Here is a 25,545-nt window from a genome sequence, read left to right on the forward strand (position 1 = left end):
TACAGAGGTATTTTTAGGGTTCAGGGGTAGGTTTGGGTTTTGAGGTACAGGGGTATTTATAGGGTTCAGGGCTAGGTTTGGGGGTACAGGGGTATTTTTAGGGTTTAGGGATAGGTTTGGCTTTTGGGGTACAGGGTATATTTATAGGGTTAAGATGGGTTAGTGTTTAAGGGTGTTGGGGTATTTTAAGGAGTAAGGGTGGGTTATGAATATGGGGTGCAGGGGTATTTAAAGGGAGCAGGGTGGACACCCGGAGGCATGAAGGGCAGAACGTAAAAACAACAGTTGATGGACAGAATGCAAAACAATGTCATACATTTACGCCAGTACAGAGATCTGGGCCTAAATCCATTGGAATTTTGCACTCCACACCACCACAGTTCAAACATGACCATATTCAAATTAGCCTTGACCCTGAGCACAAGCTGCCAAGCCATGTCTTTCCTAGACCAGAATCAATCATCCTATAACTGGTTACTGGCTATCAGCTGTCTTCCTCAGGATAACTTGACTCCAGTGGTGTGGAGAGCATGGAACTCACGTCTGAGCATCCCCATCCAAATCGGGGTGACAAATGCAAAAACAACAGTTGATGGACAGAATGCAGAACAATGTCATACATTCACCCCAGTACATAGATCTGGGCCTAAATCCATCGTTTTTTTGCACTCCACACCACCCCAGTTCAGACATGGTCATATGCAAATCAGCCTTGACCCTGTGCCTCATGGGAACAGTCCAGCCCGAAGGGCGGAACGTACCACACGCCCCCAGCGTTTGTCACGCCCCCAGCACACGCTCACAGCACAATGCAGACATGCCCACAAGGGACTACTTTGCTGGCACGGTTCTTTTACCTTTTAAATGTATATGGTGGGAGTCTGCATAGCCTATGTCCTTCTGCTGCAACTGCCCTTTCCAACGCTGTATTGGGTGTGTGGATTGGCGCTGTAGTTCCCGAGTTTACCTTGCCAAAAGGTGTCTGTTCTCTCTTTATAATAGTAGTATAGATGTGTGTGTGTTATATATATATATATATATATATATATATATATATATATATATATATATATAATCATGTGTTCGAGGCATATGAGCTGCAGATCTCACACTGAGCATTAGATTGCCACCTGGTGTTGGGCTCGGATGAATGCATGTTGTTGTCGTCTTGGAAAAAGTCTTTGTAGTCACGAGATAGGTGACTCCTCCCTTGGACGATAGTGCCCATGGGCATCGACTCCATCCTTAGATTTTTTTCCACCACTGGGTTCGGATGCAACTTTTAAAAATCTACTTTTGAAGTAGTTTGACGCGTAAAAACTTTACCAAACAACTTTCGATATCAATAACTATCGACTCGACTTCATCAGCTCGATTCCGGTAGTCGACGCGGGCCGTTGGGCCTATGCACGGCGTGAGGCCTACAACTCATGGAAAGGACGCCATTCAAGAGATTCCCCGAATGTGGAGCAAAATTTCCACACAGCGACCATCACGAGGTGTGTAACCTGTGCTTATCGCCAGAACACGACGAGTCGAGCTCTACAGCCTGTGCATCATTTCGCTCCAAAAGGACCATTCGAGATCGAAGGGACCGTCTACACGATATTGAGAGATTGGCTCCGGAACCGGTAGATATCTTCGACGAGGAAGATTCCGATGATCTCCAAATCGTATCTGAGGCAGACGACTCCGATGACTCCATACCGTCAGGTCAACGCATGATTACTACTGCCCCTACCCCAGCCCCAAAACCAAAATCGAAGGCAAAGGTCAAAACTCCGCCTTCGGGGCCCAGTCGAGACTGAAACAGTGCTTGGAAAGCCCCGCCATCGAGCCTGGCTCCGAAGAAAATATTAAAGCCTTCCGGTAGCTCCATGCCTAGCAAACCACACGTGCCGATACCACCAGCTCCCTCGGCACCGAAACCGAAAGAAGTCCCGGTTCCGAAACACACTCAGAAACCGTCGATTCCTAAAGACAAGACTACTCCGAAAGCAATGAAGCCTGTTTTCAACGCTTCGAAGCCGACCAAACAAGCTTCCAGCCCGAAATCTTCAGTGCCGATACCTACAAAGCCTGCTTCCAAGCCCACAAAACAGGCCTCGACTCCAAAGACAATATCTTCGGTGCCAAAACCTACGCCAAAGGACTCTCTAACAGCTCCTAAGGCTAAAGACAAGCAACAACCATGCCCGGAACCGAAAAAATCGGCACCGAAAGCAGTTCCTCAAGAATAGGAGCTTTTTCAACCTGATTCTTTGCAAAAAAGGATCTACATTGATCCACAAACAGGACATGTTTCTACTATGCCGCACAGAAAGAGAAAGTTAGATACAGTACCTACACCTCCAGTGCCTGTCAAGAAGAAGGATTCTGCCACATCACTTATGCACCCTTCTTCTCCTGTACCTTCTTTCACCTCCTCTTCCTTCAAAATTTCACCTCAAAATTCTCCTCCTCATTCTTCACCACTACATACACCTCCTCAGAATGATGATTAGTATAACCTAGGGGAAGGGGGAGACCCAGATGAGCCTTTTCCCTACCCAAGTGAAGCACCAGACTGGGAGTACCCAAACCCACAAGCTGTACCAGATATCCCTGACCCACATACATATCCATCCGAACCATCTCCTCCAGAAGATAATATTGGTTTCGGACACTTACTCAATAGGGCTTCCATCTATCATGGTGTCACAATGCACTCAGATGAGGCAGAGGAAGATTTTTTGCCAGATACATTTGAACAATCACAAAAGTTGGTTCAAATACTACCTATGATTAAAGGGGTCATTAAGCTTGCACCAGAAGTGTTCAAAGATCCTGTACGAGCTAGGATCATAAACCCAAGAATAGAAAAAAAGTACAGACCTGCTTCTGGGGATCCTGCCTACATTAAGGGACAGCTACCCTTAGATTCCCTAGTCGTTTCAAACGCCAGAAAACGAGCAAACTCCCAAACATCAGGTGAAGCACCACCTCCTGATAAGGAATCAAAAATAATAGACGCTCCAGTGATGTGAATAGCTGCACAAGCTAGCAATACATGACGCATAGCTAACACCAAGCCCTCCTCGCAAGGTACGACCGGGCTCACTATGATCAGTTAGAAACACTTTTACAACATCTACCTGACCAATATAAAGCACAGGCAAATTACCTTATCCAAGAGGGTAAGCTAATCTCAAATGCCTCAATCAAGTGCGCACTTGATGTAGCAGACACTGCATCTAGAGCAATAAACACTAGTGTTCTCCTTAGACGACATGCACGGCTACGCATTTCAGGATTTAAGCACGAGGTGCAAACAACCATCTTAAATCAGCCATTCAACCAACAACAATTGTTTGGTCCAGAGGTAGACACAGCACTTGAAAAAATTAAGAAAGACACTGATACAGCCAAATCTGTGGGAGCTCTGCAGTCCACCCAAGCACGAGGCACCTTTCGTCTCTTCTTTTACAGAGGAGGCTCCAAACAAGCTGGAGCAGACAATTCAGCTTCCTTTAAAACCAATACTCAAACATCCTCCAATAGAGGATATTTTAGAGGAGGCTATAGAGGCAACAACAACAAGGGAAGAGGTCGAGGAAATAACAATAATCAAACCTCTCCCAACACAAAACAGTGACTTTCTTCTGCTTCCCCAACAGCATACCACTCCTGTAGGGGGCAGACTAACAGTTCCTACCCATCTGGAACTCCATCACAACAGACAAGTGGGTAAGACAGATTATCCAGTATGGCTACTGCCTAGAACTTACAGCGACCCCTCCACATATACCACCCAGACAGCGTCCAAAATCTATAGAACATCTTACGCTGCTCAAACAAGAGGTTCTATCATTGCTTCTAAAAGACACAATAGAAATAGTTCCATTACAACATCAAGGAACAGGGGTTTACTTGCTGTATTTCCGAATACCCAAGAAGGATGGGACACATAGAACAATTCTCGACCTCAGGCCCCTCAATCTATATGTACACTCAGATAATTTTCATATGATCACTTTACAACAAGTGCTCCCATTGTTGCAACAAGGCGATTTCCTTACTACACTAGATCTCAAGGACGCCTACTTCCACATTCCCATACATCCTTCTCACAGGAAGTATCTAAGGTTTGTACTAGAAGGACAGCACTATCAGTTCAAAGTCCTTCCATTCGGGGTCACAACTGCACCAAGAGTGTTAACAAAGTGCCTAGCAGTAGTAGCAGCACATCTCAGAAGACAACACATCCATGTCTTCCCATACCTAGACGAATGGCTCAAAAAAGCCAAGTCATTCAATCAGTGTGTCCAACACACATCTCAAACGATTCAAACATTGCACAACTTAGGGTTCACAATAGACTACACCAAGTCACATCTTAAGCCCTCTCATGTACATCAATACCGAGGGGCTACAATAAACACAGCTACAGCTCTAGCTTATCCCAGTCCAGTCAGAACACAGAGCATTCAAGCCTTAGTCACAAAGTTTCAAACACAACACTCTCTCCCAGCCACAGTGTTCATGCAACTAATAGGCATGATGGCATCATGCATTTTTATTGTTCCATATGCAAGACTGCAAATGCGCCCAGTGCAAGAATGTCTAGCGCGTCAGTGGGACCAGGCTCAAGGACAACTTACAAACCTGGTGTTGGTAGACAGCCGCACACATCGCTCTCTGCAGTGGTGGAACACCAAAAATGTGTCCAGAGGGCGGCAGTTTCTCGAGCCTGTTCCACAAGTAATACTTACAACAGACGCACCCCTAACAGGATGGGAAGCCCTTCTCCTACACCATACAACTCAAGGGAAATGGACCACTCAACAAAGAGTGCTCCACATCAATCACCTAGAGCTGCTAGCAATATTCCTAGCACTCAAGTCCTTCCAAGTAAATGTACAGAACAAAGCTGTCCTGATCCGCACAGACTAAATGACCGCCATGTACTACATTAAAAAACGGGGGATACACTCTCTGCAACTGTCTCAGCTTGCACAGAAAATTTGGAGATGGGCCATTCCACAAAAAATATATCTGGTAGCTGAACACCTTCCAGGAGTTCACGATCAGATGGCAGATCTGTTAAGTCGGCAGACACAACAGATTCACGAATGAGAGCTACATCAGCAAGTTCTCCTACCATTCTTTCACAAGTGGGGTCATCCAGACATCGATCTGTTCGCCACACACAAAACGCAAAATGCACAACCTTCGCCGCCAGGTTTCCACACCTGTTGTCCAAAGGCAATGCGATATGGATGAACAGGTCAGGCAGATTTGCGAATGCTTTTCCGCCACTCCTACTAAAACGACTGGCAGTGCGCAGGCTAAGACAACAGTCTCTCAAAATGATCCTAGTAGTTTTCACATGGGCACGCCAACCATGGTTCACAACGCTGCTACAACTCTCCATAGTTCCACACCAAAAGCTGTATCTGACACCTTCCATGCTAACGCACAACCATAGAGACATCAGACATCCAGATCCAAGTCAACTGAATCTAGCGATCTGGCTCCTGAAGACTTAGAGTTTGGTTACCTTAGCCTACCACCAGACTGTATGAATACCAATAAGGAAGCCAGAAGATCTACTACTAGAGCTTGCTATGCAGCAAAATGAAAGAGATTTGCCATTTACTACAACACAATCATATTGATCCACTGGATGCTTCTATCCCGAATATTATCTGCTATCCCCTACACTTAGAAAGATGTAATCTAGCATATTCATCTATAAGGCTTCATCTTGCAGCCGTTACTGCGTACCTACAAAATAGACTACATCTGTCAATATTTAGACTACCTGCAATTAAAGCATTTATGGAAGGATTGCAAAGAATCATTCCTCCTAGGTTACTACCCTTGTAGCAGAAAGAGCACCCTAGACGTAAAGAGAGCCCTTCTCTATTACATTGACAGGACCAAAACCTTTCCGAAAACAAAACAATTGTTTGTAGCTTTCTCACCACCACATAAAGGCAACCCCATCTCTAAGGCTGGAATTGCTAGGCGGATTGTAAAATGCATACAAATATGCTATCAAAAGGCAAAATGTACATTAACAATTCCTCCTAGAGCGCACTCCACACGCAAACTAGGAGCCTCTATGGCCTTCTTAGGGAACATTCCTCTAGAAGACCTATGCAAAGCAGCAACACGGTCTAAAATACATACCTTCACTAAACACTATTGTGTTGATGTGCAAGCAAAGCAGCAAGCTGCAGTAGGCCAAGCTTTCCTCAAAACTCTCTTTCAAAGTACTGCAACAGATACAGGCGACCGCCGTTAGGGGAAACAATGCTGTATATAATCAATGCTAATGTGAGATCTGCAGCTCATATGCCTCGAACGGAAAATGCTACTTACCAGTATGCATCTGTTCTTGGCATGTAGAGTTGCAGGGTCTCACACGCCCACCTGCCTCCCCGGGACCTGTATCTGTTCCAGTTCTAGCTTATTTAGATATACACACATGGACATCCCTTTCTCTATTTCTACTAACTCCATCATTTCCCATCATGGCGAAAAACAATCTAAGGATGGAGTCGATGCCCATGCTCACTATCGTCCAAGGGAGGAGTCACCTATCTCAAGACTACAAAGACTTCTTCCAAGACGACAACAACATGCAATCATCCGAGCCCAACACCAGGTGGCGATCTAATGGTCAATGTGAGACTCTGCAGCTCTACATGCCTAGAACAGAAGCATACTGGTAAGTAGTATTTTCCTTATACATATATATCAGTACAGTAACCCTGTAAAGCAAGAGTTTACCATAAGTGACCGGGGATCCATAGAGTAACATGGGCTGGCTACAGAGAGGTTGGGCTAGCCAGCTCCACTATGGAACTACTAAATTGTCTGGTTTAGTTTCAAACACCATGCTTTTTCACCCCTAACATGATTCTCATGCTGAAATGCACACAGAGTGCCACACTGAGTGGGTGCCTACTTAGGATAATGGGGCCCAGTGCCTTGGCAGGCTTCCCCAAGCAATTTGCCACCAAGACGAGAGTTTCCCGTCCTTGAGGGATATGCTAGTATTTTCCCAGAACAGAGACAAAGGCCTAGGCAGGAAGGTGGCCACATCTCTTCCTTCCTAGGATGGCTACTGTTTACAGCGATCAATGCAGTGAGCCTCTAAGGCTTCACCGCCCTTGAGGTGCAAATGTACTTGTCCCCCATTCGAGGACAAAGCCCTTCCTGCCCCTGAAGGAGAGCTGCTTGCAGGAAGGTGAGAAAATTAGTATGGCGATCCCTAAAGCATTCTATGGCCTCCCACTCCACATAAAACCACCTCATCTTACTTGAATTCCGCAAGAACCTCAAGGTCTTTCTTTACGATTAATAAACCTTCCATAGGCAAGGCAAGGCACATATGCCCGCTCAACTCCTGGATACCATCGAGTGTGATAGTGCCATTTACAAATACACATAACATATTGGTGACAAAGGCATTGGTGTCCCCAAAAGCAGGTTTGCTAAACTTGTCAGTCTAACTTATGAGGATCTTGAACATGGTCATTTCTGCCTTTCGCGTTATTGTGTGGGTGTATGATGTATAGCGATTATTCACCAGAAAATATGCTGTGTATAGTTGGAAGACCTTTTGCAAGTGGGTTTTGTACATTTTTATAATCCTATTTAAACAAATGACACATTCCGTATCTGATGAAGTGATGTAGGTTAATCAGATGAGCACTATCCTGTGTCTACTTTTTTTTGGCTCCCTTTTACCTACACCAACTGAATCCAGTTTTACAACGTGCTTGGTCAAATCCCTGTGCTCTAATTCAGTCATACAGTCCTCTTCTCACATGTCAATTCACAAGACCTTTACTGGGATGATCTATCCCAGTAATTGTCAGTTAATTTATCTTGATGGATCTCTGTAAAAGGCTGAAAAAAGATTTGACTCTAGGATGTGTTCTGCAGTTTTCATATCCACTCATCCTGCCTTGCAGGCTTAAAGTAGATGGTACTGTAGTTTTTACTTTGTTCTACTACTGCACACACAGACCTAAAAGAGGAGCTGGAAAACTGCTGTACATTGGTTTGTTTGAGAGTAGACTGAAGGTAATGTACCAAGGTTGAATAATCGGTCAAAGTGTGAACCATAGAATTGTAGAAGGTTCCAGAGTAGTGCTCTGAAGTAGAATTGGTTTTAGGATTACCAAATAAATATTTGCCAGTGAAGAAAAGTCGATGTAGTACATGAGACAGACCGATGAGTTGCCTTGTGCAACCAGTTGCTTTCGAGTGTTCTGTTCGAGTTGAATTTTAAGTTCTGCACCTTTCGAGGACTCTATAATTAGTATCAAAGTTATAGCGCAGGTAACTTTCTTTTTGAATCTAGAATGGTTCATGTTAAGTAACTTGTTTTAAAGGTATACCATAATTGTGACCTGGGATAAAGCTAATCTTTTGAAGAGCTTCACTGCATATAGGTCTTTGATGACCAGAGGTGTGAGCGGAGTAATCCACTAGAATGGTGGACAGCCTGCAGTTGTGAGATCACCACCCTGCCCTACTTAGGTGCCTCTCGAGAGGCTAAACTCCTTCTTTGACTGGTGCCCCTTGTTGTCTGGCTTTGAACGTTTTTGAACGGCTACTCAGTCTCTGATGCATGTTTGCTAACATTTATGGTTTGCCTTCTCAGATTCATTTGGACCAGGAAAAGGCGATCTGAGTGATGAGGATGACGAGAATGAGTTCTTCGATGCTCCAGAGATTATTACCATGCCAGAGAGTTTAGGGCACAAGTGAGTACCCGCTACTAAGAAATGTCTTGTTTTATCTTTTGACTAGATGGACGATGGTTAAAACTACGCATTCGTCAATGAATATTTGTAAAGATGAGATGTCATCTGACGATGTTCATTAACCACAGACTGATACTTCAGTCATGCTTCTCACATTGAGTTTAAACAGTCTTTTTTGCCTGGGGTCATAGCTTTGACCATGGTTCTAAATACACTCCTTCTACAGAGTTGGGGAAAGATGGTGACAGGGTTCTAAATATGTATTGGCTCATTACTGAAACATTTTAGATTGCCTCAATGCGTGTATATCGTTAGACTAAGTGTCATTAATTGTAATGTGTTTTTTTACTCAGTAAATGAGATCTTTAAAATGCCTACTTGATGATTTTCCGAAGTTGTGTTGACAATCAAAAAATTATTATTTTGCAAGGATGTCACATAAAGAAGCAAAAGATGTCCAATCATTTGTGACAGATTTTCCTTTTCTTCAAGTATAATGCACCAGTTAGCAGCTTAATCCCCTAATGCTTCTTGACTTTTTAACACTTCCATCATAAGCTGCGATTTGCCACAGGCTTTTCCTGGTGGTCCAAAATTGGAATTAAAGCACACCAGAACGTCCGCAGTAAATGGGGTGGACATTCTGAGGAACTTAAACCGATGGCCCCAAGTCCTTCAGACAATCGAGGTAAGGTTCCTGCATCTTGGAGCCGGTAGACTGCCCTCCTGACTCTGTATAGAGTGACAGCGAACTTCCTTTTGGCACACAGCTTACACTGCCATTCTTCGGGGAACAGTTCTACGTTTACCAAACTGTAAATGAGTCCCGTAGTTTGCTGCTTAAGTGCCCAAACCCTGTTGAATGCTTTATAAGCTCATGACCTTGTCATTTTCAATCCCTAACTTTGTAACGTATTCCTCCCAGATTTAACCTCCCCTCCTAACAATGTGTATAATAGCCGGCATGGTTATGGTTTCAGAAGAATAATAGCTCAAAAAGGCTTTGAATTCCCAGGATTAGGGCAGTATTGTGTAAAATTTTCCTAAAAATAATAAAGGGTTTAGAATATAAGAACCATAATAAGCTGATTTGAACATTACAGGCATTTGAAATATGTATTGTCTATATGGTCCGGGATGCCCGCCACCCCTTCCACCACCAATCCCAATGGTAGGAGACAGACACATTTTTGAACTTTTTGGAAGGCAGGGGGGCCTCGCGATTCCCCCGGCCGTATTTATTAAAAACATGAAACAAAATTTAAAACTTTAAATTAAAAATGTTTCATTTATCATGTACAAAATTCAACTTTCCATTACACTTGATGTAGACAGGTATCCAGGCTAACCTTAACAAATCACTAATACAAAGATTTTCCTAACCGAGTCTAACATCCTGCATTGCAAACGAATTTTGTACATCCTATCGTTGGGGGCCAACGGCAAGGTCTTAACCGGTGTCAGATCCCTATCAACCAATTTCCACCCTCACGTATGAGTGGCGCATGCGCAGAGTCCTTTACCCTCGTAGCCATCCGTAACTTCCCTTGTCATGCGGGCCCCCTTCCACTCGGCGCCATCTTAAGGACGTCCGAGTTCCCGTGCGGGGTAACCGTAAGAAGGACAGCATGAACTCCCCTCCTTTCCCCACACTACCTTCCGCCGCAGCGGATATCCGGCCACTGGGAAATTTGTGGGAGGGGCCTATGGCCGTCTCCTCCTGGGAGGGTCCTATGGCCGTCTACCCCTGGGCGATCCCATCCGTAATGGGTGCCGCCCCCCCGTGGGAGGGGCCAATGGCCACCTCCCCCTGGGCGCTCCCATCCATAATGGGTGGCGCCCCCACTAGCGACCTTGAAATCACTGCTCACCGATCATGACCTTACCGCCCGACCGAAGACTAAATAAATACGACAGTTAATGACCTACTAGTGGGAAAAAGCCTACGCATAATTCATACCATTGCTAGAGATATCCCTCACTGCTACTCCCGCCCTTGTAGAGCGGATGTCCCAGAATAGTACCCTACATACTATCAACATTGCTACCAAGGAGAAAAAGGTCCTATAACAGAGAAACCATTTTATTGCATATAGTTTATCACCATTCTACAAAGGAAAACAGGCCTAAATTCAAGTATTCTATTGCATACACAATCTTTAGTATCAATCTACAATGGGAAAAAAGGCCTAGACAAGACGTTTATGCATCACAATCAGTTGCAAACCACAACTTTATTTACTCCCAAACTTCTGCAACAGGGGCTGGTGGGTGGGTCAAAAAACTGCTGTTTGTTCCCTTGAGGGCTCACGAGCGACGAGTGGTGCAGCCTTCAGAACGCGGGAACAAGGGAACCCCTGCCGGGATCCATGCGCCTTTTAACTTGCAGTGGGAGGCGGGGCGGCATCCCCCTCCCGCCCGGAATTGCACGGACTTCCGGGCGGGTGTGAGGACCTCCTTCTTAGGCGGCGGGGGCGTGCTCCAACCACGCCACTTTGGGCATACCGGCCGGGGACACGCCCCGCTCCTGCAAATGTTTCCCGGGCGGTCGGGGCACCCAGCCATACGTTCGGGGTGACCGAGAGGTCTCCCCTTTCCATATGGTCCGGGATGCCCGCCACCCCCTCCACCACCAATCCCAATGGTAGGAGACAGACACATTTTTTAACTTTTTGGAAGGCAGGGGGGGCTCACGACCCCCCTGGCCGTATTTATTAAAAACATGAAACAAAATTTAAAACTTTAAATTAAAAACGTTTCATTTATCATGTACAAAATTCAACTTTCCATTACACTTGATGTAGACAGGTATCCAGGCTAACCTTAACAAATCTCTAATACAAAGATTTTCCTAACCGAGTCTAATATCATGCATTGCATACAAATTTTGTACATCCTATCGCCAGGGGCCAACGGCAAGGTCTTAACCGGTGTCAGATCCCTATCAACCAATTTCCGCCCTCACGTATGAGTGGCGCATGCGCAGAGGACTTTACCCTCGTAGCCATCCGTAACTTCCCTTGTCATGGGGGCCCCCTTCGACTTGGCGCCATCTTAAGGACGTCCGAGTTCCCGTGCGGGGTAACCGTAAGAAGGACAGAGTGAACTAGCCCCCCCCCTTTCCCCGCACTACCTTCCGCTGCAGCGGATATCCGGCCCCCGGGAAATTCGAGGGAGGGGCCTATGGCCGTCTCCCCCTGGGAGGGGCCTATGGCCATCCCCCCCTGGGCGATCCCATCCGTAATGGGTGCCGCCCCCCCACCATGGGAGGGGCCAATGGCCGCCTCCCCCTGGGCGCTCCCATCCATAATGGGTGGCGCCCCCACTAGGGACCTTGAAATCACTGCTCACCGATCATGACCTTACCGCCACAGGCCAGATAGTTGACCGACTATCTGGCCCCCCCACAACTCCTATAGGTCATGTCTCCCCAATCTCACTAGCCAAGCTATCATGTCTCCTATCAATATGTCATTCCCCTCCCTGGACTGGTGTACCCCATCATGTGAATAACAGTGGTCCCCCCAGATGCACCCGTGAGGTATACTTTGAAGGTGGTTAGATCGAAACAACTTCTCCATTTTATTGTTGACCCTCTTTACCGAATGGTTCAACGCTGTCGTGGACAACCCACCCCTCCACACCCTTCTCGGAATCATGTGGGACCAAGCTATTGTGCACCCCGGGAGTGTCTTTGCTAACCAACTAACTGCTGAAAGTATGTGTTCGATTAATGCCAGTCTGCCCAATCTCACCAAGTCATTGCCCCCAATGTGCACTATGACTACTGATGGCGGTGACCTGTGCCGCCCTAACAATTCTTCCACAAAATTTCGCAGTTGGTCAATACACAAACCGCCCTTCCCATGGAAGGACACCCTGAAACCATATTCCTCAGATGTGTGAATCGCATCACCTGCCCTGAATATGTCCGCGGCCCGTCTCACGTATGAGTGGCCCACGACCCAGACCACTCGTCTTCCATTCCTTGCTCTTGAAGTGGTGGTTAGCTGATACTGGGCCGGTCCCAATTTCCGCCCTGCGTCACAGGCACGCGAAACTGTAATCCAAACAAAAGACAACAAGCGTGAGTGCACTTCTCAAATAAGTTACAACATGTGCAACCGCACATAACGTTTGAAACAGTCTGATGACCATCTCCCCATCTGTTTAACATTGTCTGCATGCAGACCCCGGGCCGTCGCTTCTGTAGCGGCCCCTATCCTGAATGAATGAGTTCCAAAATCACTCGGGTTCAAGCCGCAGCTGTGATCGTGATCGCCAGCACCCTTTGGAACTGAAACTTTGTTAACTGGGTGCCGTCAGCATGCCGCAGCAAGGTCCCCCCCCCCCCCACGTCGTCACCCTTTGTTTTAGGTAGGCCTCAACGTGCATCACTGGACAACAGGGACTACCCGGAGCGCGCTGCAACACTATGCTACTCCCCTGGGCCTTCTGGTCTGTCTTTGACCTGGCAATCGTGATCAGCATGGAATCCTCCCTCACTTGCGTGTGGTCCCTGCGCAGACCCCCCTCTGTATCCCTTTTATTGGCAGCCACCAGTTCGCCTACCCGCAGGCCCCATAGAATGCCAGTGCAAATGCTGCCCAGAATAGGACAACCTCACTAGGTGAGGAGCACGTCTCCCCCAGTTTAGCCAGATAGGCGGTCAACCGGTCAAATCCTATTGGATGCCTGTTATCCCTTTTGCGCCCCTCTAAGCGCCGCCTTTCTGACTATAAAAGAGTCTGTCGGGTCCCTGATCCCTTGGAGCTGAGCCATAAACGATATGGCGGCCTTATACAGACTGGCGGTTGCCTCCGACCGGCCCTCCTCATGAAGTGCCACTAAAAATTGGGTAAAGGACCCCTCCTGACCCCATATATGCTCCCAACCAGGGCCCAAAAAGGCACAGTAAGAGTGGAACGCCCCTTCATAAGCTTTCCTTGTCCTGGGCACTAAACTGGCTGCCCCGAGGTTTTGTAGTCCGGGCCGCCGATTTGCAATAGCGCTTTGGGAAAGGGTGCTGCCATTAGCTCCGCTGAGGGTAAACAATCCCTGAAAGCCTGCATTTTGAAACGAGAGAGCGCATCAGCTGCATTATTCAGTACTCTCGGCACATGTTTTGCCCTGAATTGTACATTTAGCCTCAAGCATTTCAACACAATTTCTTTCAACAATCGCAATATCCACTTGCAGCGTGCTGCCTGCTGGTTAATGCACTCCACCACAGTCATGTTATCAGACCAGAATATCACCGAGTGATTACGGAACTCTTCTGGCCAGGCCGACAACGCTACCCAGATCGGGAATAACTCGAGGAAACCAATGTTGCTCGTCAAGCCACTCGCCTCCCACCATGCTGGCCACTTCTGGGCCGACCATCTGTTACCAAGGATCGCGCCAAACCACACACTGCCCGCAGAGTCGGTCCATAAACCTAACTTTGCTGACGAGGCCGGGGCTTTGCTCCAGACCACCCGACCATTGAAATCCGCCAGGAATGCCAGCCAAATTAGCATGTCCTGGCGAACCTCTGCCGACAGTCTCGTGCGATGGTGCCCTTCCTTGAGGCCAACCATGGCCTGGGCAATGGATCGTGAGAAAGGGCGAGCCATTGGTATAACCCTCAGCGCAAAATTCAGCTGTCCCACTGTTTGCTGCAGTTGATGCAGTTTCACCTTGTCGTTCCTAAGACATTGTAGCAAGGAGGCGATCTTCTCCGCCGGCAGATGGAAGCAACCCTCCACGGAGTCTAGTTCAATACCCAGAAACTCCAGGGAGGTAGTTGGCCCCACTGTCTTACCTGGCGCCAACGGAACCCCGAAACCCAGCATGAGCACGCAAAATTCCTGCAATGCCCGTGCACAGTCCCGAGACCCCGCCGGGACGAGAAACAGGAAATCATCGAGATAATGCATCCCATGTTGGTGCCCTGAGGCCCTCGAGAATGCCCACTCCAGGAATGAGCTAAACATTTCAAAGTAAGCACAAGAAATTGAACAACCCATCGGCATGCACATATCCATGTAGTACTTCCCCTGGAATGTGAAACCCAACAAGTGTTGATCCTGGGGATGCACCGGCAGTAATCTAAATGCGGATTCAATATCCGATTTTGCTAACAGTGCCCCGGGGCCTAGGCGATTCAACATGACCACTGCGTCATCGAACGATGCATACCTCACACTGCAAATGCCTGCATCGATTGCCTCATTCACGGAAGCCCTCTTTGGCGCAGACAGATTATGTATGAGCCTGAATTCGCCCGGCTCCTTCTTGGGAACTACCCCTAATGGGGAACACACAAAATTGGCAGCTGGTATTCCACCAAACGGTCCTGCAACCCGCCCCAAGCGAACCTTCTTTGCAATTTTTGTGGCGACCAGTCGGGTTGTACGTAACGGACAGTTGGTTCCTGCATATGGGGGCCCCCCGAAAGTCACCCGCCGGGATCCTGAAGTCATACGAGAAGCCGTCCCGCAGGATCCTGGCGGACACATGATCAGGGTATTTGCTCAGCCAGGGGGTCATAGCCAAAATATCCACGGGCGATTGCTTAGCCATTTGGGCCACCGTGTCAATCTTGCTTGATACCCCCTTTTCCCCCGGTAACATTGCCTCTGGATCGGCAGCTAGTTTTGGGGTGGGAGGTGTTACCACAACCTGCGCAGGCATGCCCGAACCTACATGATCCCTGCGGCATACTACACGTTCCCTTGTTAAAACCCCAACATACCCCTCGTTTGTTCCCATTCCCGCCCGATCTAGTCTGAGTTTCTCCCCCGTGGGCTGGTCGAAAGGGCTGTGGGTGTCTCTGCTGGAAAGACCTGAAACCATTCGCACTCGACCCTTCTCCTCCCGCCGGGCCTGGCGTGAACTGCGCATGCCATGATACAGTGTCCAAACAATCCCAAGTCAACGATTCATTAAACTCTTTCACTTTTCTAAACAACACATCATACCCCTTCCATGCGTCCCCCCCATATTTCTCATGGAAGCCCGTGATCCTGCTCTGGTAGCAAGCAAGGTCTCCCAACAATTCTGGTGTTCGCTCACCCATAATTGCAACAAACACAGAAAAAGCCCTGCTCCAATTCATCATAGACTCCTCCACCCTGAATTCTGCCATTTTTGCCCTCCATTCACTGGGGTGCATCCATTCTTTCTGGGTTTTGACATACTCGAATTCACGATTGTCCGTCAACAATGAAAACATATTATTATATTTGTTTGCACACACCATCTCTTTCGTGGATATCGGAACATGTTGTGCCAGGCATTCCCGCCTTGAAGGCACAGCGCCCTCCCCCATTATTGGGAGCGGCCTCTTACCATTTTCCGTCGCACCTCTGGTTGCGTCCGTCGCCTTATTCTGATTCTCGACCGCGGCCGTGCTAGTCACCTGCAGAGGAGTAGAAGGTACATTCCCTGCCCCAGAGCCCCTTGCCTGCCTGAGCTGGTCGATAATTCGCCTGGCCTCCTCAGCTGGATCTTCCGCCGCCGCGGGTCCCCCAACTCCCTCCTTCAACCAAGACAATGCCGCCGCTAGATGCATCGCCAGTTCGGGGGGTACCTGTTCCTTATCCAGTGGTGTGATAATCACAGGGATTGGCAATCCCCCATCCGGTGCGGGCACCGGACTGGCCACCGGGATTACTGGGACCAGCGGAACCTCTTCCGGGACCGGGGCTTTGCTAGGACCCCTTTTCTCTTTCTTCTTCTTCCCCTTGTCCCCCCCTGGAGTAACGTTTGGCAAAGCAGGCCCCACAATCCTCTTAGGTCTCCCTGAGGGCCCAGCCTGAGCTTTCACTTTCTTCTGGAGTTCCACTAAGCTGCGACCCATTTGGGCCACCTTACCAAACCTCCTGTCCATTGACGATACTTTGTTTACCAGTGTGCGCAGCATCCGTTCCATCTCGGAGCTCTTCCCATTCTTCTTTCCAGGCATATCCGATGTTCTCTTTTTTCTCCGCCAGTTTTCCAGCAGTTCCTCGGATCCCAGATATGCCTCGACGACTGAAACAGAAAAACAACGATTACTACGTTCTCAAAAAACTGCTGCTTGTTCCCTTGAGGGCTCACGAGCGACGAGTGGTGCAGCCTTCAGAGCGCGGGAACAAGAGGACGCCTGCCTGGACCCCGCGCCTTTTAACTTGCAGCGGGAGGCGGGGCGGCATCCCCCTCCCGCCCGGAAGTGCACGGACTCCCAGTCGGGTGTGAGGACCTCCTTAGGCGGCGGGGGCATGCTCCAACCACGCTACTTTGGGCATACCGGCCGGGGACACGCCCCGTGCCTGCAAAGGTTTCCCGGGCGGTCGGGGCACCCAGCCATACGTTCGGGGTGACCGAGAGGTCTCCCCTTTCCATTTACCATTGTTTCTACTTAGCCTCTTGTGTCCCTGTCTTTAAATGATGAACTTTCAGCCTAGCTGACTGGAGGATTTTCGGGCCTTAGCATCTTTTTGTGCTTTAGCACAATGCAGATCTTGGAAAAGTTGGTCTCAACAAATGTAATACAAGGTATTGGGTGTTTAAGTGGCTCCATGTTTTTCTTCATATTCAGCTTCCTAACTGCAATTTTTCCTTTTTGCTGCATTGTACTGCCCTCTACTAGCACAAAATATATTTGTTTTTTTGTACTGGCCATTGTCTACAATAAGGACATTATCATTTTGGTGATTTTTAGGTCGAGCCTTTACCATTCCGCAGGAATGGGAAATGGGGAGAATTCAAGTCGGCTATTTTCTCGTCAAACCAAAGGGCTTTCAGCCCGCGGTTTTCATGCAGTGCCCGTCAACATGCACGCGCATCGCATGCAAGCCCAGCCCAGTCCTCCCCTCATTCACGCCCACCCACCAGGCTCTCCCGCCCCCATCAGGCTTCTCTCCCAATCCGCATGCAAGCCCAGCCCAGTCCTCCCCTCATTCACGCCCACCCACCAGGCTCTCCCGCCCCCATCAGGCTTCTCTCCCAATCCGCATGCAAGCCCAGCCCAGTCCTCCCCTCCTTCACGCCCACCCACCAGGCTCTCCCGCCCCCATCAGGCTTCTCTCCCAATCCGCCTGCCTCCCCTCGCGCATTCACGCCTCCCACCAGGCTTTCCCGCCCCCATCCGGCGTTTCATTTTGTTTCTGGTGTGCCTTCGCCACAATTATACTTCTGTGCGACCGTCACTTATCTACGCATATATTTGAATGCACTCGAGTGACACATATCAGGTAATCAGCCTCCCTCCCACAGCTCGTGCGTGCGCTCTCACTCTCTAGCTCCGCTTTAGATTTCCCATTTACTTTCGCTTTCCTTGTTTCAGGAGCATCTTCCCATTAACTCTTCAACTTGTTAAAACATGGCACGATGCTTCTCCCTTAGTGTTTCACGTGATTATGTTGGTTGTTACCTCTTAAACATAAGTGCCTTATTGACCGACCTATAGCTTGGCTCTTTTCCCTTCCTTCTCTTAATAGTGTGCCTTCACCACAATTATATACTTCTGTGCAACCGTCACTTATCTACGCATATATTTGAATGCACTCGAGTGACACATATCAGGTAATCAGCCTCCCTCTCACAGGCAGCTCGTGCGTGCGCTCACTCTCCAGCTCCGCTTTAGATTTCCCATTTACTTTCGCTTTCCTTGTTTCAGGAGCATCTTCCCATTAACTCTTCAACTTGTTCTTGTTGCTTACATGTTTTGTGTGTTAATGACGCTCGCTCGCCAATGTCCCTTCCACCCTTCCTTTGATCTCGCTTTTCTTTGAACTTTCAGGCTCCTCTCCGCCTCCTTCCTTTAATGGCCCTCTCCCTCCCCCAGCAGAGAGCGTGCATCGCTTGTTAAACCCTGCCCTTGTAACTACGTTTGTGTTCTCGCACACTGCCCCTGCCATTCCAATTGAGGAACTATAAGCAAGCTAACGGTCCGATATCACTTCCTTGGATTCATAAAGCATCTAACATGCCTTTCTCTTGTGGAATGACCTCTATCACTGTCAGTCATCGGTTACCCTATCCCAACAGCACGTACTGCTTGTGTGCTTCTCGGCACTTTTGGCTCCCTGCCTCCCTCCCACAGCTTCCCCCAGCTCCCTTCTCCTCCCCCCTAATTGTTTGTTTTTTTCACGGTCGCCAGGCCGTGAGCTGCTTCAAAGTGATCCGCTCCGCCCCCTGCTGCACCCAGCGCTGGCCTCACTTCTCCCCCCCTAATTGCTAACCAGCCATGTCACACACCACCATTTGCTGTGCCTCGCATCTGCATCAGACCTTCTCTTTCCCCTCATTAACAGGCTTATCTCGCCTGCTTTCCTTGATTTGACCTCTGAAGTCCGTCCTCACTTGTCAAGGCTACGTGCCGATCCCCCATTCACGCAGACAGCTGCTGATAAAAAATGATGCACTAAAATTCATAAACAACACACTTTTCAGTCTTAGCAGTTCTAACACCCCAACGTTTGATCCAGTTTCGGCTGATGTTCATAAGGGCAACTGAAACTACAAGTTCCAGCATGCTTTGTGCAGTTGCCTGACAGACATGAGCTGGGTGAAAAAAAAATCCCCCTCGTGATTCATAGTGTTGTCAGCTATATCACTACAGAAAAAGTGAATTATTATCCCAGAGGCTTAGCTGGTAACAGTGCAGCAGGTGCAGCGGCACCGGACCTAGTGACCTTATGTTTAAAGCCATATGAGTTTTCCAAGGATGCTGAAGGGCAATGCTACCGGCTCTCACTGTACAGGGGCACCCGCCCCTTTAAGAGCGCAGGCCGTAGCAGCAGAGCGCATTGAAACTGATGAGACAAAGCTATGGCAACTCGGAGCCCAGCTCTCTCGTTAACAGCTGCAATCATTATATCATTTCAGGATAAAACCTCAACAACAAAAAAAACACAGTTTCTCTTTCTGTCTGCAGCAGCATCTGCTTTGCTTTGACCCCACCACTCCTGCTCCGTATTTCCCTTCTGTAGTAGGGTGTGTAAAAGGGCGTGTAAGCAGGCATGGGTGTCAGCATACTAGGTGAAAAAAAATTCTGAGGAGCAAAGGCTGCTAAACTGGGTTTTCTCTGCCCATCAAGCTCCCTCCCGTCCAGCATGTCCCCTTCACGAGCTGAGCTGAGATGAGCTGATGGACGGCCTGTTACTCAAACCAAGCAGCAACAAACCCCTCTGCTCACCCGGCTCCACAACCGGTGCACACTTCTGGGAAACTGCGGTAACCGAGGCAAGGAACTACCCGGGAGCTTCTAACACGGCGGGGGGTTGGAAATGATCACGATCTCAACACTGCGTCCACAGATTACTAACCAGTATATACAGTTATTAAAACGTCAATTAATGTGTTCTTCTGCTCATTGCCAGGCACCGTTCCATGGCAAAAAGGATTTCTACCACAAGACACGTGTTCCACCGCCAAGGATAATATTTTTATAGAAAACCAAGAGTGAGTGTAATATTACAGGTTTACCATTCTGTGGTAGTAAGAAGCTTAACCATGTGTATTAAATACAGCAAACAGCTACTACCGCCAGCGCCCAAGAGGGAACCAGTGTATACTGCACCATAAGGCATTGATTCACAAAGGTACTTACCTGAAATGCTCCCTCTCATATTTTTCTTCTGTGCACTGAAATGCAATGTTTGTGGGCACACGTTTATTGCGGTGTGGGAGGGGCAGTTTCGGTTTGTTGGGTATCTGCTCTCCCCCACACATCTCTGTTCCCTAGACCCCTCCCCGCTAAGCGTGCACCCACGGCCCCCCAGCTCCTCCCACAAGCCCCTTTGTGTAAGCAGGGGGAGCTTCTCACCTTGTTCGTAAAACCTGTTCTAATGATATGTGTAAATCAATACCCCTCCCCTCGGCCCCACTTCCGCTTACGGCCTGGAGGGCTGGGAGCCTTCCTTCATTCATTAACTCAAAAGTGCCCTCTTCCAGTGCCCCTTGCGTAAAAAAAACCCGCTCCCTCCGCTTCGGGCATTCTTGAGGACAAGGAAGAGGCTGGCGACGCTGTACTTTTATTAAAACCCTCGCTCTGAACAAAAGCCTCGTAATTGACTTCTGGACTCTGCCGTTGATCTTTCCAGCCCTCCGAGAGCTGCTGCGCAGTGAGTCAACTCCTTTGCAATCTGCTGCTACTGGGGACAAATGCGCAGGTTACCAGCAGTTTAACAACAATCGTCCCGCCTGACATCCGGGCCGTGTTTATTTGCTGGGCACTGACATCACCTTAATGAGATCTCATTCATCAAGGTCTGCTGCTCTGCAAGACTGTTGTCGTGGAAGGGGATGGTGTGTGTGCCTCTAAGTATGTGTCAGTCTGTGTGTGTGTCTCTCTGACGTGCAATTGTGTGTCAGTGTTTGATTCTGCCCGCACGCCAAAGCTGGTCGGTCTTGCTTTAATATACTAATGCAGCCAAGATTTTTTTTTTTTTAACATACAGTGGGCTTCTGGCCCAGCCCCTTGAGCTCCCTACTTCCGGTCAGCCCCCTTCAGCCATTGCTTTGTGATCATGTTGTAATGCGCCACAAGTGCCAACACCTAAAACGGCTGCATCACTCAGCGCAACCCCTGCATCACTCAGCGCAACCCCTGCATCACTCAGCGCAACCCCTGCATCACTCAGCGCAACCCCTGCATCACTCAGCGCAACCCCTGCATCACTCAGCGCAACCCCTGCATCACTCAGCGCAACCCCTGCATCACTCAGCGCAACCCCTGCATCACTCAGTGCAACCCCTGCATCACTCAGCGCAACCCCTGCAACACTCAGGGCAACCCCTGCATCACTCAGCGCAGCATCACTCAGCGCAACCCCTGCATCACTCAGCACAACCCCTGCATCAATCTCTGCAACCAATTAACAACAACTGGTTCAAATATGTTCTCTCAATGTTTCAAGCTTTATTACAAATGTCACAAAAAAAGTTAATATTTCATTTCTGTTCTTGGATTTTCATCACAATAAAATACACTGAACATAATCTTCACAAAAGTTATTTACAGAAGTTTAAGCTATTGCCATTATAAATTACAATCACTTTTATTTAAGTATTAATTATTTTAAAAAATTAAAAGCCATTGTAATTTGTAATATCAATACGTCCAAGTCACGTAAATACAAAACATGTTGCATTACAAATGCTATAGGTATCCCATTTGCAAACGTTATAACTATTGGCATTGAAAATGACAAAGCTATTAATTTAGCTATTTTCAAAACCAACACATAAATAAAAAAAAATGTCATTTACAAGACCAATAGCTCAAACTTTCCTACTGCGAGACCTATTGGCAATGCCAGTGCTTGTTACCTTGGTGGTTATTCGATTAATACAAATATAATTCCTGCTATGAAAAGTTGAGGCAAACTGCCCTTTTGAAAATAAATTATTCCCTTTCACCTCATTGATTCTACTGACTCCGCTTATATTAAGTGTCTGAACAACTTTTAAAATGAACGTAGTCCATTCTCTTTGTAACTGCTAGTTTGATTTTGGATTTCCTTTAATTTCTCCCTCTCAAAATCATAGGCGCACAGGCAGCAACCTCAGCTCCACTAGTACAGAATTCAGCGTGGAAGACCAGGTAGGTTTCATTCATAATGTGGTTGTAAGTGCAAATTTGTTGTTGTTTTCTTTTGGGTTTCAGAATCACTTCTCACATGCTAAGCTATAGCAGCAACTTGTCTTGAGTGGCTAATGTGTGACGATTGATTTCATGTCTGTGATTGGACAATTTCACATCCATTCTCTTTAGAAATAACCCCCAACCCAGAAAGTATTTTGCAAATGAATGTGGGTATGGCTTGCGCTGTAATTATTCCTGCAACCTGGGCTTTGTTTAAAGGCTATGTTGGTGGAATAATACCCGGTTGAAGAAGTCGGAAGAAGACCACTAGCACCGTAAGTCTTGGTGCAAGCAAGATAAGGACTTTAACTAAATAATAATTTTAGATGTAATTAAATACATAAAAATATGTTAACTAATTTGAAATTTACAACTGATAAAGGGAACGGTCCGATTTTTAAAAACTTTTTACTTTTTTTTCCTCTGATGCGGTTTGTGCTGCCTAGTAACTAATTGCATTTTTGAATGGCATGATAACAGAATTATTGTTAAATATTGACCACCAAAAATTAGTAAACATGTTAAAAACCTAAAAATCTAAAAAAAATGTGTGCTTAAGTCTATAAAAGTATTTGGAATTCTAAAGAAAAAAAACAGACAAGTGAGTAAGTAAATTCTAGGTGAAGTGACCAGTTAACTACAGATAACCAGGTAAAAATAAACAGGCTGTTGATTATAACTGGGATTTTTGCTCGGACTAATTTTGTATGGTTTATTGAGCAGCCAGTGAAACTTAGCTCCCTCGCAGAGTGTATGGGAATTGGGTAGTCTACTATGGGCAAATGCGTAGCATGCCTACCCCTACTGTTTCTTGGGTAGTTTATAAAGTCATAGCAACAATTACCTGGCAAACAAAACCACTTTTTAGTTAGTTGCCACTTATTCTGTACTTATCTTACTATTGTGGGCAGGATGTTGCAGTAGAGTAGCCCTGACCATGTTGACCCGGTGGCACGAGGAAGTGGGCCTAGAGATGCCAAGACTTGATCTGTACCATTATGCTGCACATTTACAACCTGCTGCCCGGTGGCCGGATGAGGGAGACAATTGGGAGAAGCATGCATTGGCAGGGTTGGTGGCCGTGACCGCCTTCCCGTGGCACTATTGGAGGGGACGGGAGTCGGTAGGGATCTCCCCTATGTGGTTCACTATACAGTGGACATTTGGCAGCGCTATGTAGAGGTGGTTCTGGGGCGTGCACTCTTTCACTGAGAACTTCCTTTCAGAATTCTGGCACTGGTTCGGCAGGTGATGGGCAATAAGTCCGGGCGTTTGATACTCAAGGTGGATAAGTATTTGGCACCAAGGGAGCACCCAAAATTAAGTAGAAGGATATTTTTGTAACGTTATGTATACTATTTAGGAGACTTATTAATGTGCAGATCTTTGAAGCATATTCACTGAGTTTACGTAAAAAAGGACAATATGTCCTTTCAGGCCCAGAGGAAAGATGGGTGTGCACTGTTCAGGGGACCTGTATCCAGGTGAGTTTTTCATCACATTTGAACAAGCGTGTGAAGACTTTACACTAGGGTCGGGACATTTCCTCGATCACGTGGGACTGACCAAGATGGCCAAATTGACCAGGCCATCATTTCCCGCTGCATCCCAGTCCACTGGACGTCTTATTGTCCTGAGGCACAGGTAGACATCTGATTACATATCTATGTCAGGCGATGAATGAGCATGTGCTTGGTCCACCACCAAGAGTGCATGCTGCGTGGGATTCGGACCTGGATTCCCTGTTGGATGACAGCGCATGGACTGTGTATTTGCGGACTCATGCACACTGTCCTGTAATGTCCACTTTACGCTGGTACACCACAACTACCTCCATAAAACTTATATGGCTCCAAAAAGTCTCCATTGCACATACCCCATCCGGCGAGATAGCTTCCCGCGTTGCAGTGCCGGTGGGTTGGAATTTAGGAATTTTTGGATTGAGAAAACTAGTTGAGGAACAAGAGGGAAAAAAGTTTGCATTTATAAAGCCCTTGTTACTCCCGATGGGGTGTAGAAGCGCTTTTTTGGCGAGTAGCAATCTACTCCGGAACCCACTAAACGATTAGTGTTGAATTAGTATAGTGAAATATGAAAGTAATTTAAGTGGTGGATATGTTAGTCAGTTAATTGGATTGAAAAGGGCAGCCGAGGGATAGAAGAGGGACAAAGGTTTGCATATATATATATATATATATATATATAGCGCTTGTTACACATCATGGGTTGTTGAAGCACTTGTTCGGCGAGTAGTTCGTTACTGCGGAACCCATAAAGGATTAGTGGTGAATTAGTATAGTGCAATATGAAAGTAATTGGAGTGGTGGTTATTAGTCAGTTATTTGAACTGAGAAGTCCTTCACCAGAGCAAATGCTTATGAATTAAAACCATTTAGCTAAAAACGATTTATATGACCAACCGGTGCCTACAAACCAAAAATCACTAATACTAACTGTAACTGTGGCATTCTTACGTGGTGTGTACAAAAATATATTTTTAAAATATATTTAAAAACTGGTCAGTCCAGATAGAACTATAAATTGTAATGGAGTAAAACACAGCATCAAGGAGGCTGTTACATTGATGTTAGTGATCTGAAAGAAACAGGTTATTATTAGATTCCTTACCTTAAAATATCCCCAGGCGTCAGACTGGATCCGGAAATTTTTGCGTAGCAATACCCCTGCGCATCGTTAGGCGTCGTCTATGGCTCCGCGTCCATCGTCGTCGTCGTCTGCACCGGAATGACGTCGTCGGAGTACTAGCCCATGCGCGCTGACGTCAGTTCTTCTTTTTTCCGCGCCAGCTAGCGCAGATCCGGAGAAGCTCTACCCCTTAGTCATTTTTTGACTAAAACTTTTTTGATCTTCAAGTCGTTTTCGACTCTTCAGGTGCCGGTAGGAATACCCGGGTTCAAAAGTGCTCGAAGTGTAGTCGACTGATGTCGAATACCGACCCCCATCGCCGCTGTCTGCAATGCCTAGGCCTCGACCACGATGACCGTTCCTGTTCCGACTGTCGAGCCCTTACGCTGAAGGCTAGGCGGGAGCGGTCCCGCAAGCGGCTCGAGCTCCGGCAGTCGGCTCCGCGCCATTCATGGTCCCGGTCCCATGGGAGGTCGTGGGATCGGTCGCGGGGACGGAGCCCTCGCAGCTCCGGAA

At 47.4% G+C, this 25,545-nt stretch overlaps 1 protein-coding gene across 1 annotated transcript in view; it reads left to right on the plus strand.

Annotated features, from left to right (window-relative positions):
• OSBP (oxysterol binding protein) overlaps positions 1-25,545 on the plus strand; it is a 442,669-nt gene that overhangs the window by 239,903 nt on the left and 177,221 nt on the right. Inside the window, exons 5-6 of the mRNA XM_086953078.1 lie at positions 8,663-8,765; positions 22,287-22,341. Coding sequence (XP_086809204.1) covers positions 8,663-8,765; positions 22,287-22,341 — 158 coding nt within the window. The remainder of the gene's footprint in view (positions 1-8,662; positions 8,766-22,286; positions 22,342-25,545) is intronic.

This window comes from Lissotriton vulgaris, chromosome 1_2 (genome assembly GCF_964263255.1).
Source record: "Lissotriton vulgaris chromosome 1_2, aLisVul1.2, whole genome shotgun sequence".
Taxonomy (NCBI): Eukaryota; Metazoa; Chordata; class Amphibia; order Caudata; family Salamandridae; genus Lissotriton; species Lissotriton vulgaris.